Source organism: Pseudophryne corroboree, chromosome 8 (assembly GCF_028390025.1).
Source record: "Pseudophryne corroboree isolate aPseCor3 chromosome 8, aPseCor3.hap2, whole genome shotgun sequence".
NCBI lineage: Eukaryota > Metazoa > Chordata > Amphibia > Anura > Myobatrachidae > Pseudophryne > Pseudophryne corroboree.
In genome coordinates this window covers 290,046,030-290,061,629 of record NC_086451.1, presented here as the reverse complement: position 1 = coordinate 290,061,629, position 15,600 = coordinate 290,046,030, and the positions used below count along the sequence as shown (strand labels likewise).

Below are 15,600 nucleotides of genomic sequence, written 5' to 3'. Positions count from 1 at the left end.
CGCTATAATATATATGGGAACAACCCTATATAAGTGTTGTATCCTTATAGCAGCTTAAATATATTAATATCGCCCAAAAAAAGTGCCCCCCCCTCTCTGTTTTACCCTGTTTCTGTAGTGCAGTGCAGGGGAGAGTCCTGGGAGCCTTCCTCACAGCGGAGCTGAGCAGGAAAATGGCGCTGTGTGCTGAGGAGAATAAGCCCCGCCCCCTATTTCGGCGGGCTCTTCTCCGGAATCTGTGAGATCTGGCAGGGGTTAAATACATCCATATAGCCTCAAAGGGCTATATGTGATGTATTTTTAGCCATAAAAAGGTATTATACATTGCTGCCCAGGGCGCCCCCCCAACGCCCTGCACCCTCCGTGACCGCTGTGTGAAGTGTGCTGACAACAATGGCGCACAGCTGCAGTGCTGTGCGCTACCTCAGGAAGACTGAAAAGTCTTCTGCCGCCTGCTTCTGGACCTCTTCCATCTTCGGCATCTGCAAGGGGGGTCGGCGGCGCGGCTCCGGGACGAACCCCAGGGTGAGACCTGTGTTCCGACTCCCTCTGGAGCTAATGGTGTCCAGTAGCCTAAGAAGCCAATCCATCCTGCACGCAGGTGAGTTCACTTCTCTCCCCTAAGTCCCTCGATGCAGTGAGCCTGTTGCCAGCAGGACTCACTGAAAATAAAAAACCTAAAAAACTTTTTCTAAGCAGCTCTTTAGGAGAGCCACCTAGATTGCACCCTGCTCGGACGGGCACAAAAACCTAACTGAGGCTTGGAGGAGGGTCATAGGGGGAGGAGCCAGTGCACACCACCTGATCCTAAAGCTTTATTTTTGTGCCCTGTCTCCTGCGGAGCCGCTAATCCCCATGGTCCTGACGGAGTCCCCAGCATCCACTAGGACGTTAGAGAAAGTTGTATTAAGGGGAAGATCACTATTGAGAGATCTGCAACGATCAATGCGGTAAAACTGACTTTCAATGGAGCTCCTAGCCCATTATTCAGTCACTTACACTGCTTTCAGATCACTAATGCCGGGTTGCACCCAGGAATTGGAAACGGGTGCGACCCGGCATTGGACCCCGAGAACTGACTTCCCGACCCGGTTGCCATCAGTCACATCGACCCGAAAACCCGTTAAAACTGCACCTGACCCGGTAATAGCCCAGGGAATAACCCTTCTTTATTCCCGGGTTGAATTACCTGGTCAGGAGACCCGGGAATTCAGGACTTCACAACGCACAGCGAACCGGCAATATACCAGGTTATTTGTGCGGTGTGAAAGAGGTATTAGTGTATGGGGCCACCGTTACATGGTGCAACAGAAGAATCATGTTGCAATTTATAAATTTAAAAAAAAATGATTGCGCAAAAAAACCCCCACACAAGTGAAAGAGCATAAAACGATTATACAAAATTATAAAATATTGGATACATCATCTATACCAGTGGTTCTCAAACTCGGTCTTCAGGACTCCACACAGTTCACATGTTCCAGATCACCCACCAAGGTGCACAGTGTACTCATATGCCAGTTTAATTATTTTACTTGAATGTTTGAACATTTTGCTAGCTGTAGATGTTTGTCTAGGAGTGGACACCCAGCACCTATTCTGTTAGGGTCAATTTTCTTTTTATAAGATTGGTGGCTCCAAACTTTCCTATATTGCCGTAGTACACAGGTTCTCAAACTCGGTCCTCAGGACCCCACACAGTTCATGTTTTCCAGGTGTCAACACAGAATCACAAGTGAAATAATTAGCTACACCTGTGGATCTTTAAAAACATGTCAGTGAGTAATGAATACACCTGTGCACCTGCTAGGTGACCTAAAAAAATGTGAACTGTTTGGGGTCCGGAGGATTGAGTTTGAGAACCACTGCTCTAATAAAATATTCTTAGCAGAAGTTATCAGCTACTGTTCTGTGGTATGTTTTATTACGTCTGTAATTGGTCATACAGATGCCTATTTCAAGTCTTTTGTGTCCCACTGCTTCCAATACAGTGTGATGTCTGTTTTTGCTTGTCTTATGCCCAAAAATAGTGGAATGTAGGAACCCTATCAGAAGCCTTGTTGGTAGTATAGCCAAGAACAGTGGGATTAAGTAAAAACCGGTACAAACCCCAGAACAGCTCCCTGCAGCAGACTCTGCCATTCTGTTGCTTGTAGTGCTTGTCCGCGTTCGGGGAGGGTGGGTGGTGATCTTTCACGGGGGGGTTGGTGGGGTGGTTATGGCTTATATCTCTCCCTCTCATCCTACCTGGTGACAGCTGTCAGCAACACCTGCCCGGACGGGGCACCTCATGGACAGGGCCATGCACTTCAAGCTACAGAATGACAGTTTGTTGCAGAGACCTGGTCCAGTATTCCGGGGTCCGGACCGTTCCAGTATTTATCCAATCCCACGAATAGTTAATAAGGCTGTTGTGCTTTCATTACAGAGCAGTTACATTAATAGCAATAGTATAAGATGTAATACACAAACACCTCACCATTCGCCTTTTGTCAAGGGTTTCATAGTAGAGTGTAACAAATTCTTCCGCCGCTCTGCATGCCAGATCCACATCCGACCGAAAGTCCTAGCAGACAATGACATAGACACCATTATAGCATACTGGGCAGGGGCAGAGAAAGCCAGTAACAGGTTCAGCTGCAGGGGGGCAGATCCCAGGAGGGAAAGACGTGACTGTGAGGGGCTGACAATGTGTTTACAGCATTTCATTATTTTAAATAAACTACAATCCCAAACTATTATGACGCTACATACACGTGGGGACACTGCAGAGTAACGTTATGCGGGTAATATGAGAGCACAGGTGCAGTATGTAACGGGCTTGTACACTAAACGCCGCAGCTGCTGCAGTACCCCTCTGACCACGTGTGATAACACTATGATCCTGCTGAGGTGAAGCCCACTTCCCTGTATGATCACAACAGACTTCAGCGAGCACTCACCGCGGAAGCCATGAGACCGAGAGGATGCACGCAGCACTTCCCTTGCCAGGACGCCAACATACACCGGCACCCGCCCCTTCCGGCGTCTCAGGGAATGGTTCTCGCGGAAAACGAATACCTACAGATTTGATTCCGTGTGGCTGCTAATTAACAGTGACCACTAGGTGGCGCTGATGAGCTCTGTATGCGGCCAAGGAAGTTTATCTAATGGGGCCCATACAATACGATATGGCATACAATCATGCGATTTCGATCGCATCTGTGCGATCAATCGCATGTTTGTATGCACATAGGCCCTCATTCCGAGTTGTTCGCTCGCAAGGCGAATGTAGCAGAGTTACACACGCTAAGCCGCCGCCTACTGGGAGTGAATCTTAGCTTCTTAAAATTGCGACCGACGTACGCGCAATATTGCGATTACAAACGAGTTAGCAGTTTCAGAGTAGCTCCAGACTTACTCTGCCTGTGCGATCATTTCAGTGCTTGTCGTTCCTGGTTGACGTCACAAACACACCCAGCGTTCGCCCAGGCACTCCCACCGTTTCCCCGGCCACTCCTGCGTTTTTTCCGGAAACGGTAGCGTTTTCAGCCACACGCCCCTGAAACGCCGTGTTTCCGCCCAGTAACACCCATTTCCTGTCAATCACATTACGATCGCCGGAGCGAAGAAAAAGCCGTGAGTAAAAATACTTTCTTCATAGTAAAGTTACTTGGCGCAGTCGCAGTGCGAACATTGCGCATGCGTACTAAGCGGATTTTCACTGCGATGCGATGAAAAATACCGAGCGAACAACTCGGAATGAGGGCCATAGGCCCTCATTCCGAGTTGTTCGCTCGTTCTTTTTCATCGCATCGCAGTGAAAATCCGCTTAGTACGCATGCGCAAAGTTCGCACTGCGACTGCGCCAAGTAACTTTACTATGAAGAAAGTATTTTTACTCACGGCTATTTCTTCGCTCCGGCGATCGTAATGTGATTGACAGGAAATGGGTGTTACTGGGCGGAAACACGGCGTTTCAGGGGCGTGTGGCTGAAAACGCTACCGTTTCCGGAAAAAACGCAGGAGTGGCCGGAGAAACGGTGGGAGTGCCTGGGCGAACGCTGGGTGTGTTTGTGACGTCAACCAGGAACGACAAGCACTGAACTGATCGCACAGGCAGAGTAAGTCTGGAGCTACTCTGAAACTGCTAAGTAGTTAGTAATCGCAATATTGCGAATACATCGGTCGCAATTTTAAGAAGCTAAGATTCACTCCCAGTAGGCGTAGACTAAGCGTGTGTAACTCTGCTAAATTCGCCTTGCGACCGATCAACTCGGAATGAGGGCCATAATGTGCACCATGCGACGCGATGCGCGGGCACACCGGTTGGCCATTGCGTTGCATGGTCTTATGTGCTGCACTTAATATTTATCGCATCGCAGTGTGATGTACGATGGTCATCGCCAGGGGGCATCCAGAGGCAGCTCCTACTCGACGGTGACGTGCCCATCACGTGATTACCATGCGATCTATCGCATGATCGCATGGTAATCACTTTGGGAGTTCAGGTGCAATGTCCCGTGATGTCGCGTCGGGGGGGGGGGCATCGCACAAGTGTATGGGGGGCATAATAGTCTCAAATTAAAGGTCCCCTCCCCGGCCCATACACATACATCTGTGAGAGGGTGGTTGGGGGGCCTGCGAGTGCGTGTGGTGGTGCCTGCTGCCGTGCAGGTGTAGACTCGGTACTCACCAGGCGCCGCTCGCTCTCACCTTCAGGTACCGGAACCCTCAACGGACCTGGAAATCTTCACTCGGATCCGGACACGGCGATTCCCTCTCGGAGCTGACCGACGACCGAGCTGAGGAGAGAATGGTCTACATTAAAGGGGGTATCGACCCTGCTTCCGGTGGAACAGGGGATACCCCAGGGGTGGCTGCGACCTTCACCGGCTGGGTGAATGGTCATCACCGGCACAAAGCCTCAGCTACCCAGCTTTCACACACTCGCGCTTTCGCACGTAGTGTGATGAAAGGGATTCTCACGTCCGTGAGCAATCCTAACTCCGGCTCTCGGGGACAAACAAGGGACAGACGTACACGGATGCTACTCACCGTCACAAGTCTTGCACTCCGATCTTCTCCACTTACAGGTCCCTGTAAGGAGGCAAAGAGAAACAGCCGTGCAGGGCCTAACTCTACCCTAGTGTCACACCCTATACTATCTACAACAGCGGAGCCCTCAAACTAGCTCTGTGGGTGTGGTGCAACACAACTATGCACAACTTACACAACACATACACTTTGCCCTGTACGGTAACAACATATATCACACTATCGGAGTTACAACATAAAACGGTGCTGTCCCTTTTCTACCCGACTCAGAACACCCAGTAGTGGGGACCGCACAGCTCACCCACCTACCGTACTCTCAGGGTGGCCTGAGCCTAACGCCCAGTGCCACCTTTACTCACCTCGGGGAAAACACTGCTTCGCTGGGCCTGGCGCCCCCTAACTGCACACAGGCCGGAGGCCTGACTTCGCCCACGGGCCTAGCGCCCGCCTAACTTGCTGCCCGTTGGGTGACCTGGGCCTTGTGCCCAGGGTCACCTTATCTGTACTTACTGGCCAAAATACGCTAGGGCCTAGCGCCCTCTAATGTCCCAACAGGCCTATTGCCTGAACTGCCCCTCGGGCCTAATGCCCGCCTAACTGTGCCCACAGGCCGGTGGCCTGACTATTCTCATGGGCCTAGTGCCCAACATGTGCCCCCCAGGCCTAGTGCCTGCCTATCTGGTGCCGCAGGGGTTGGGTGGCTTGGGCCTAATGCCCAAACCACCTAATCAGACAAATGACCCCCAATCTCCTAACTGCGCCACAGGCCTAGTGCCTGACTTGTGCCCGCGGGCCTAATGCCCGTCCCTGGTGGTCGAGGGAGGAAGAGGGGAGGATAGCCTCACTGAGGCCTTACCTAACCCGAGGGCCTCCGACACCGTCTTCTGCCGCTGACCCGTCCTGGCCAGCGGCGTCGCCTCCGCTGCTCCGCGTCCAGCCGCCGCTGGACATCTCCTTCCTGGTGTCACGATCCGGGTATCTGGACGCCATTTCTTACCCATCAGATGCCTCCTAAGGCTGGCTCAGCGCTCCAGGACCGGATCCCATCTGTTATCCTGATGTGTACATTCCTGTATCCTCTCCTGTCTCTCTGAGACGCTGTCACAGTAACGCCTTATTACATCTGGCATGGCGTCTCCCGCGGCCTCCGCCGCCGTCCCTGAGCTTCTGCATGCAGAGTGTCAGAATGGCGATTACGTCAGCCGCGGCCTCCGCTGTGTCCGCGTGGTTGGTTGTGCACTTGTCAGCCTGGCGTCTCCTGTCTCCAGTGGCCGGCGCCGCCATTACTGTTTTCATTACCACATGGATTACAAACCAAACTTCCCTCCAAGTGTCTGCATGGGCGCAGCCATCTTGGATTCTGTCAGCTGATCATTTCCTCCAATCTGTTGTCAGTATTTTTAATCTGCATAATTGCCAAGCCAATCCCTTCCTTGCTGCAGGTATAAATACACTGTGCCTGAGCAAGGAAGGCGTCAGTGCTTTGGTTGTCAAACCTAGTTCCTGTTTGTCTCTCTCCTGTGATTGTCTTCCAGGTTCCAGCTCCTGTCTCAAGACTTCCACCATAGAGACCCGCACCAGCATTCCACCTGCGGTGTAGCCTGACTCTCCAATCCATTGTGGATTCATCTGTTTCCAGCTACAACATTACCTGCTTCCAGCTCAGCTTCCAGCAGAGTACAACTTCCCCTAAAGGGCCGGTGTCCTTTCTACACTTTACCACTCTCCACCGGTATTATTATTTCTCCGCTCTCAAGTTCTACATTTCAGTTCATATTTCATCGCTCCCAAGTTCATTTATTATTTAACTGGTTCCAGCCAGTATCCACTCCGTGCTAACAACAGTCTGGTTCCAGCCAGTATCCACAGCAGCTGTTTTATCTTCAGCAACCCAGCTTTTCCTGGAACACCAGCTGGCACAATCCTGGGTTATCTCCATTGCTACAGTCGGGCCTGGTAAGGACTTTCCATCTAGAAGATCATAAGAACTATCTCACACTACCAGTGCCCTGTGGCTCCTGCCATCCTGTAGTACCCAGGAACTGTATTTATTCTTTGCTGACTTTTACGTTTTCTTTTACTGCTGCTGTGTTGCGGAGTTGTCATAATAAACATCATTGACTTTTATCCAAGTTGTCGTGGTCACGCCTTCGGGCAGTTATTATTCATGTTACTTACATGTCCAGGGGTCTGATACAACCTCCCAGGTTCCGGTACATCTCAGCCCCTACAACTGAGGCTGCCTCCCGTCAGCTCAGGCCCTCAGTTGTGACAGTAAGCACTGACCTAATGAATCCAGCCGGAGACCAGGATCAAGCGGCCAGGCCAATGCAAGAACTGGCAGCCCGACTAGAACATCAGGAGGCTGCACAGGGCCACATCATCCGCTGTCTCCAGGATCTCTCTACTCGGCTGGATGGGATTCAGACAACTCTCCGTGGATCAGGCGCGTCTGGTGCGTCAACCACAGTGACTCCAGCTATAACCCCACCCACCTTACCCATTTCTGCTCCACGTCTTCATCTTCCAACGCCAGCAAAATTTGACGGATCTCCAAGATTCTGCAGGGGATTTCTCAACCAGTGTGAGATTCAGTTTGAGCTACAACCTGGCAATTTTCCCAGTGACCGTACAAAAATTGCCTACATTATTTCTCTTCTCAGTGGCTCAGCCCTTGATTGGGCATCACCGGTATGGGAGAGGTCCGACACCCTGCTATCTTCCTACACTGCCTTCGTGTCAACATTCAGGCGCATCTTCGACGAGCCAGGCCGGGTAACCTCAGCTTCATCCGAGATTCTCCGTTTACGCGAGGGGTCACGTACTGTAGGACAATATCTGATACAGTTCCAGATCCTGGCATCCGAACTGGCATGGAACGACGAGGCCCTGTATGCTGCATTCTGGCATGGCTTATCTGAGCGTATTAAAGATGAGTTAGCTACCAGAGACTTACCTTCTAAGTTAGATGAGCTAATCTCACTCTGCACGAAAGTTGATTTACGTTTCAGAGAGAGAGCAACTGAGCGTGGAAGATCATCTGCTCCAAAATCTTCTGCTCCTCCTCCTCGTCAACTGTCACCATCTAAAGATGAGCCCATGCAACTTGGCCGTTCCCGTTTAACTCCTGCTGAGCGCCGAAGACGTCTCTCCGAGTTTCTCTGTCTCTATTGTGCAGCTCCGTCTCACACCATTAATGCCTGTCCCAAACGTCCGGGAAACTCCAAATCCTAGCTCGCCAAGGAGAGGGCCGGCTAGGAGTAATGATCTCCTCTCCATCTCCTCAAGATTGTAATCTCCCAGTCTCGCTTCAAGTTGCTCAACGTTATCGGAACGTCATTGCCCTCCTTGATTCCGGAGCAGCTGGGAACTTTATTACCGAAGCCTATGTTAAACGGTGGTCCCTACCCACCGAGAGACTTCCTTCGTCCATTTCTTTAACTGCCGTGGATGGCAGCAAAATTTTTGATGCAGTTATTTCTTTAAGGACTCTACCAGTTCGTCTGAGAGTGGGAGTTCTTCATTCCGAACTTATTTCTTTTTTAGTGATTCCAAGAGCCACATATCCTGTGGTCCTGGGCCTTCCATGGCTCCGTCTTCACAATCCTACAATTGATTGGACGACTACGCAAATCCTGGCATGGGGTTCCTCCTGTGCTGAGACATGTTTGTTTAAAGTATTGCCTGTCTGTTCTTCCTCCCCCAGGTCGTCTGATGTTCCACCTCCTCCATATCAAGATTTCACGGATGTGTTCAGTAAAGCTTCTGCTGATATCCTTCCTCCTCATAGAGAATGGGACTGTCCGATTGATCTCGTTCCAGGGAAGGTTCCACCTCGAGGCCGAACTTATCCGTTGTCTCTGCCTGAGACGCATTCTATGGAGGAATATATTAAAGAGAACCTAGCAAAGGGGTTCATTCGACCTTCTTCTTCTCCAGCCGGCGCAGGCTTCTTTTTTGTAAAAAAGAAAGATGGTGGTCTGCGGCCGTGCATCGACTACAGAGGTTTGAACGACATTACCATCAAGAACCGTTATCCTTTACCCCTGATTACTGAGCTCTTTGACAGAGTTAGCGGAGCTACCATCTTTACAAAGCTGGACTTGCGAGGTGCATACAATCTCATCCGGATCCGTGAGGGTGACGAGTGGAAGACCGCCTTTAACACCCGTGACGGACATTATGAGTACCTCGTCATGCCCTTCGGATTGAGCAATGCTCCAGCTGTCTTCCAGCATTTTGTCAGTGAGATCTTCAGAGACATTCTATACCGTCATGTCGTGGTCTATCTAGACGATATCCTCATTTTTGCCAACGATTTAGAGGAACATCGTTTTTGGGTTAAAGAGGTTCTGTCCCGTCTCCGTGTCAATCATCTCTATTGCAAATTAGAAAAATGCGTCTTTGAAGTCAAGTCCATTCCGTTTCTAGGGTACATTGTGTCCGGTTCCGGACTAGAGATGGATCCTGAGAAACTACAAGCAATCCAAAATTGGCCGGTACCCTTAACCCTCAAAGGGGTCCAGAGGTTCTTAGGGTTCGCCAACTATTACCGAAAGTTTATACGAGACTTTTCCACCATTGTGGCGCCTATTGCTGCTTTCACTAAGAAGGGTGCTAACCCGTCCAAGTGGTCTGAAGAAGCCATGCAAGCATTTCATCTTTTAAAACAAAGGTTCATCTCTGCGCCTGTTCTGAAACAGCCTGACATCGACTCTCCTTTCATCTTAGAGGTGGATGCCTCCTCCGTTGGAGTAGGAGCGGTGTTATCTCAGAGGGCTAAAGATGGCCATTTACATCCTTGCAGTTTCTTCTCCCGGAAGATCTCCCCAGCTGAGCGCAATTATGCCATTGGCGACCAGGAGTTGCTAGCCATCAAGCTCGCTCTAGAAGAGTGGAGGTATCTGTTGGAGGGAGCTTCTCATTCAATCACCATACTTACAGACCACAAGAACCTTTTATACCTGAAGGGCGCACAATGTCTCAACCCTCGTCAGGCCAGATGGGCACTTTTCTTTTCCAGGTTCGACTTTAAACTCCAGTTCTGTCCGGGCTCTCAGAATCGCAAGGCCGATGCCCTTTCCCGCTCATGGGAGCAAGAAAATGAGTCAGAGTCTTCAGACAAGCATCCTATTATAAATCCGTTGGCATTCTCCACGGTAGGGATGGACTCTACGCCCCCATCAGGGAAAAGTTTTGTGAAGCCGATGCTAAGGAAGAAGCTCATGCATTGGGCCCATGCTTCCCGTTTTGCCGGACATACAGGTATCCAAAAAACCCTGGAGTTTATCTCTAGGTCCTATTGGTGGCCAACTCTGAAAAAGGACGTCTTGGAGTTTATTGCATCTTGCCCAAAGTGTGCCCAACATAAAGTATCCCGCCAGTCGCCTGCGGGGCAACTGGTTCCACTATCCGTTCCCCGTCGACCATGGACCCACTTGTCGATGGATTTCATTACAGACTTACCCATGTGCAACAAGTTCAATACCATCTGGGTGGTAGTTGACCGGTTCACCAAGATGGCACACTTCATTCCTCTCACCGGTCTTCCGTCAGCTTCCAAGTTGGCTCAAGTATTCATACAAGAGATCTTCCGACTCCACGGTCTTCCTGAAGAAATTATCTCAGATCGAGGAGTTCAATTCACAGCCAAATTCTGGCGAAGTTTATGTCAAGTCCTCCAAGTCAAGCTAAAGTTTTCCACGGCTTACCATCCTCAGACCAATGGTCAAACCGAGAGGGTGAATCAGGACTTGGAGGCCTTCCTCCGCATCTATGTGTCCTCCTCTCAAGATGACTGGGTTCAATTACTTCCCTGGGCCGAGTTCTGTCATAACAACCAGTATCATTCTTCATCTGCTTCAACACCATTCTTCACTAACTTTGGATTCCACCCTAAAGTCCCTGAGTTCCAACCGCTTCCAGCAACTTCTGTCCCCGCAGTGGATATCACCTTGCATCAGTTTGCCAATATCTGGAAGAGCGTACGATCAGCTCTGCTCAAGGCATCGTTCAGGTACAAGAAGTTTGCGGATAAGAAGCGTCGAGCAGTTCCTGCTCTCAAGGTGGGTGATCGGGTATGGTTATCCACGAAGAATTTGAGGTTAAGAGTTCCCAGTATGAAGTTTGCACCTCGCTATATCGGTCCTTTCAAGATTGAACAAGTCATCAATCCTGTTGCTTACAGACTCCAGTTGCCTCCCTTCTTAAAAATACCCAGGACATTCCATGTTTCCCTGTTGAAACCGCTGATCTTGAATCGGTTTCATTCCTCACTTCCTCCAACTCCGAAAGTCCAAACTCAACGAGGCGTTGAGTATGAAGTGGCCAAGATCCTGGACTCACGTCACCGTTACGGTCAACTACAATATCTTATTGACTGGAAGGGTTATGGTCCTGAGGAACGTTCATGGACCAATGCTTCTGATGTCCATGCTCCTGCCTTGGTCCGGAGATTCCATTCCAAGTTTCCTCAAAAGCCAAAGCAGTGTCCTGGGGCCACTCCTAAAGGGGGGGGTGCTGTCACGATCCGGGTATCTGGACGCCATTTCTTAGCCTCCTAAGGCTGGCTCAGCGCTCCAGGACCGGATCCCATCTGTTTTCCTGATGTGTACATTCCTGTATCCTCTCCTGTCTCTCTGAGACGCTGTCACAGTAACGCCTTATTACATCTGGCATGGCGTCTCCCGCGGCCTCCGCCGCCGTCCCTGAGCTTCTGCATGCAGAGTGTCAGAGTGGCGATTACGTCAGCCGCGGCCTCCGCTGTGTCCGCGTGGTTGGTTGTGCACTTGTCAGCCTGGCGTCTCCTGTCTCCAGTGGCCGGCGCCGCCATTACTGTTTTCATTACCACATGGATTACAAACCAAACTTCCCTCCAAGTGTCTGCATGGGCGCAGCCATCTTGGATTCTGTCAGCTGATCATTTCCTCCAATCTGTTGTCAGTATTTTTAATCTGCATAATTGCCAAGCCAATCCCTTCCTTGCTGCAGGTATAAATACACTGTGCCTGAGCAAGGAAGGCGTCAGTGCTTTGGTTGTCAAACCTAGTTCCTGTTTGTCTCTCTCCTGTGATTGTCTTCCAGGTTCCAGCTCCTGTCTCAAGACTTCCACCATAGAGACCCGCACCAGCATTCCACCTGCGGTGTAGCCTGACTCTCCAATCCATTGTGGATTCATCTGTTTCCAGCTACAACATTACCTGCTTCCAGCTCAGCTTCCAGCAGAGTACAGCTTCCCTTAAAGGGCCGGTGTCCTTTCTACACTTTACCACTCTCCACCGGTATTATTATTTCTCCGCTCTCAAGTTCTACATTTCAGTTCATATTTCATCGCTCCCAAGTTCATTTATTATTTAACTGGTTCCAGCCAGTATCCACTCCGTGCTAACAACAGTCTGGTTCCAGCCAGTATCCACAGCAGCTGTTTTATCTTCAGCAACCCAGCTTTTCCTGGAACACCAGCTGGCACAATCCTGGGTTATCTCCATTGCTACAGTCGGGCCTGGTAAGGACTTTCCATCTAGAAGATCATAAGAACTATCTCACACTACCAGTGCCCTGTGGCTCCTGCCATCCTGTAGTACCCAGGAACTGTATTTATTCTTTGCTGACTTTTACGTTTTCTTTTACTGCTGCTGTGTTGCGGAGTTGTCATAATAAACATCATTGACTTTTATCCAAGTTGTCGTGGTCACGCCTTCGGGCAGTTATTATTCATGTTACTTACATGTCCAGGGGTCTGATACAACCTCCCAGGTTCCGGTACATCTCAGCCCCTACAACTGAGGCTGCCTCCCGTCAGCTCAGGCCCTCAGTTGTGACACCTGGGGCCCGACGTCTTCCGGCCTCTTCAGCGGCCACCGGAGCTCTTCTCCCCGCGGCCGTCGTCGTCTCCTTTCTGCGGCGGCGTCTTCCTCCTTCTTCGCGCTCTTCTGCGCGCGCAACCTCTTCGGCTCCCACCCGTGTCTTCCGTCCTCGCCGCTCTTCGGCGCGGCCTCCTTCGCTCCGTCCCGCCCGGCGTCTGATGTCATAGGCCCCCTATGACGCGGCGAGCGCCGATTGGCTCGCCGCGTCTCTCTCCTATTGGCTGCCGCTCCGGGAGCCGCGATTGGCTCCCGGAGGGCGCCAACATTCAAATGCCCCCGCAGTCTCTGGTCCGGTGCAGGGAAAAGGGTAATCCCTGCACCGGACACCCGCCGCCGCCACACACTGACAGGCGCTGGGGACAGACAAGCTGTCCCCGCGCTGTCGGAGACATTGTCCCGCAGGGGACACAGGCGCTCTGGCTGCTGCAGCTGGAATGTGTCCTGTAAAACAGGACACATTCCCACATTTCCCCCCCCTTTTTCCTTTGTAGTCCCTACAAAGATCTCCACGGCGTCCATCGTCCGCGGGTCAGGGAATTCCAAGGTCCTTACGGCGAGGGTGCATTCGGGGGCCCAGCCTGGACCAGCTGTGACCCCACATCCTTCCTCCTCCAGCTCCGGGTTCCTCTTACGGCCTGACCTCCATCGGCGGATCCTCTGGGGAAGTGGCATCTCCCCACGGTTGCTCAACGTGGGCCACCAAGGGGAATCTTCCTCCACGGGGACAGCAGTCCCCCACTCTTGGCCTTCCAGATCGTCTGGGACATCGTCCCTGTCTTCAGGGCGTGGTACCGACCACCACCCAACAGCGGAATCCTCCGGGGCATCCGTTTCCTCCCGGGCAACAGCCACCACATGTCGAATTTCCTCGTGGGGCATCTCCAAAGGTCCTGTGTCTTCCTCTGGAACGGGTCCTCCCACGGCATCACAGTCCTGTCCCCGTACGTCGGTCCATTTCGGCACTCCTGGCAGGTATTCTTGCTCCAGGACTATCTCCTCCTCTTCACGGAGGGCATTCAACTGGAAGCATGACTCCACCCGATCCTGCCAGTCACTCTCGTCGGCGCTTCCGATGCCAGAGTCGTCCTCCATCTGTTCTGGGAGGGATTCGTCGGCGGACAGCTCACCGTAGTCCGAGTCCTCCTCCGATATCTGGACTGGGGTATTACTTTCCTCCTCAGCGTACTTCTTCGCTTCCGCTGGCACCTCTGCTTCCTCAGCATACTCTTGCGCTTCCGCTGGCATCGTTACTTCCTCAGCGTACTCCTTCGCTTCCGCTGGCATCGTTACTTCCTCAGCGTACTCCTTTGCTTCCGCTGGCATCTCTTGGTACCCAGGACACTCCTGTTCCGCACGTCCTGGTCGCGGACGGTTCCATCGCGGGGAGATTCCGGACGTCTCCGTCACTGGGTCTTCACGCTTTTCTTCGCAGCGTGGTCTCTTCACCTCCCAGTCGTCCACCTCCGCCTCATGCGGGAAAGGATTCTGCCTTACTGGGGTCACTTTCCTGGGACAGAGTTGGTCCGCGGCATCTTCCCAGGGGCACTCACTGGCCGCATGTCCTGGTCGCCGACACTTCCAACAAGGGAGGGCCACTGCCACCTTCTCCAAGACGGGTTCCTGGTCCACCTCCTTCACTGGGGAATCTTCACCCGTTGGTTCCGGCTCCGAGGAAATGGGCACCTGCGAATTAACTTCAAGCAAGGCCTTCCGCTCCATTTCCCTGGTTTCCTCCTCCCATCTCTGGGCGCGACCATCCGCAATCATCCGGTCTTTATTCCACGGACAATCGGGAAGCGCATGCCCTCTCGCCTCGCAGAGCGCACACACAGGCTCTGCAGCCACCCGGTCCCAAAGCTGCTGACGAGACTCCGTCATCTGCTTCACCGTGGCCTCGTAGTCCGTCCTGTCTTCAGTCCATGGACATTCCAGGAGCCGATGTCGGGGATCTCCACAGTTTTCACACCAGGAATCAACCTCGTCTTGGCTCAACTCTTCGTCCCAGGGACAACTGTTGTGCTCATGCCCGTAGTTTCCGCAGAGCAAACACCAGGACTCCTTCGCTTGGCCCTTCTGACGTCTTCGGTCCGCTTCCTGGACCACCTTCTTTGGGGACGTCTCTCGCCAAGTACACTCGTCGGCAAAGTGACCTGTTTGCCGACATTTCTTGCAGGGCGTCACAGCGGCCTTCTTGCGCCCTTTCTCCCGGCGCTCTTCTTTTTCACGCTGGACCGACCGCTGCACCATCTTCAGGATGTCTGCCCCAGACACCGTCACCCAGTCGCTCTGGTCCGCACACGTCCGGGGGTGAGTCTTCTCCGGAGCCGTCCGCAGGGAGGTCTTCTTGGTGGCGTTCCACATCGTGTCCGTGATCCGGTCTCTTTGATCCTGCCGACTACGCCAAATGTGAGAGGGTGGTTGGGGGGCCTGCGAGTGCGTGTGGTGGTGCCTGCTGCCGTGCAGGTGTAGACTCGGTACTCACCAGGCGCCGCTCGCTCTCACCTTCAGGTACCGGAACCCTCAACGGACCTGGAAATCTTCACTCGGATCCGGACACGGCGATTCCCTCTCGGAGCTGACCGACGACCGAGCTGAGGAGAGAATGGTCTACATTAAAGGGGGTATCGACCCTGCTTCCGGTGGAACAGGGGATACCCCAGGGGTGGCTGCGACCTTCACCGGCTGGGTGAATGGTCAT

At 52.2% G+C, this 15,600-nt stretch overlaps 1 protein-coding gene across 2 annotated transcripts in view; it reads right to left on the bottom strand.

The window, feature by feature from the left end:
* The window catches only part of NXT2 (nuclear transport factor 2 like export factor 2), a 45,055-nt gene extending 42,005 nt beyond the window's left edge, over positions 1 to 3,050 (bottom strand). Inside the window, exons 1-2 of one of the 2 annotated variants that reach the window (XM_063937296.1) lie at positions 2,943 to 3,050; positions 2,480 to 2,566 (exon numbers count right to left, since the gene is read on the bottom strand). In XM_063937296.1, the coding sequence (XP_063793366.1) occupies positions 2,480 to 2,566; positions 2,943 to 3,002 (147 nt within the window). In that variant the 5' untranslated portion in view covers positions 3,003 to 3,050. Of the gene's footprint in view, positions 1 to 2,479; positions 2,567 to 2,754; positions 2,898 to 2,942 lie in introns of those variants that run through there. The other variant, XM_063937297.1, reaches the window with a different exon arrangement.
* Positions 3,051 to 15,600: the final 12,550 nt, after the last annotated feature.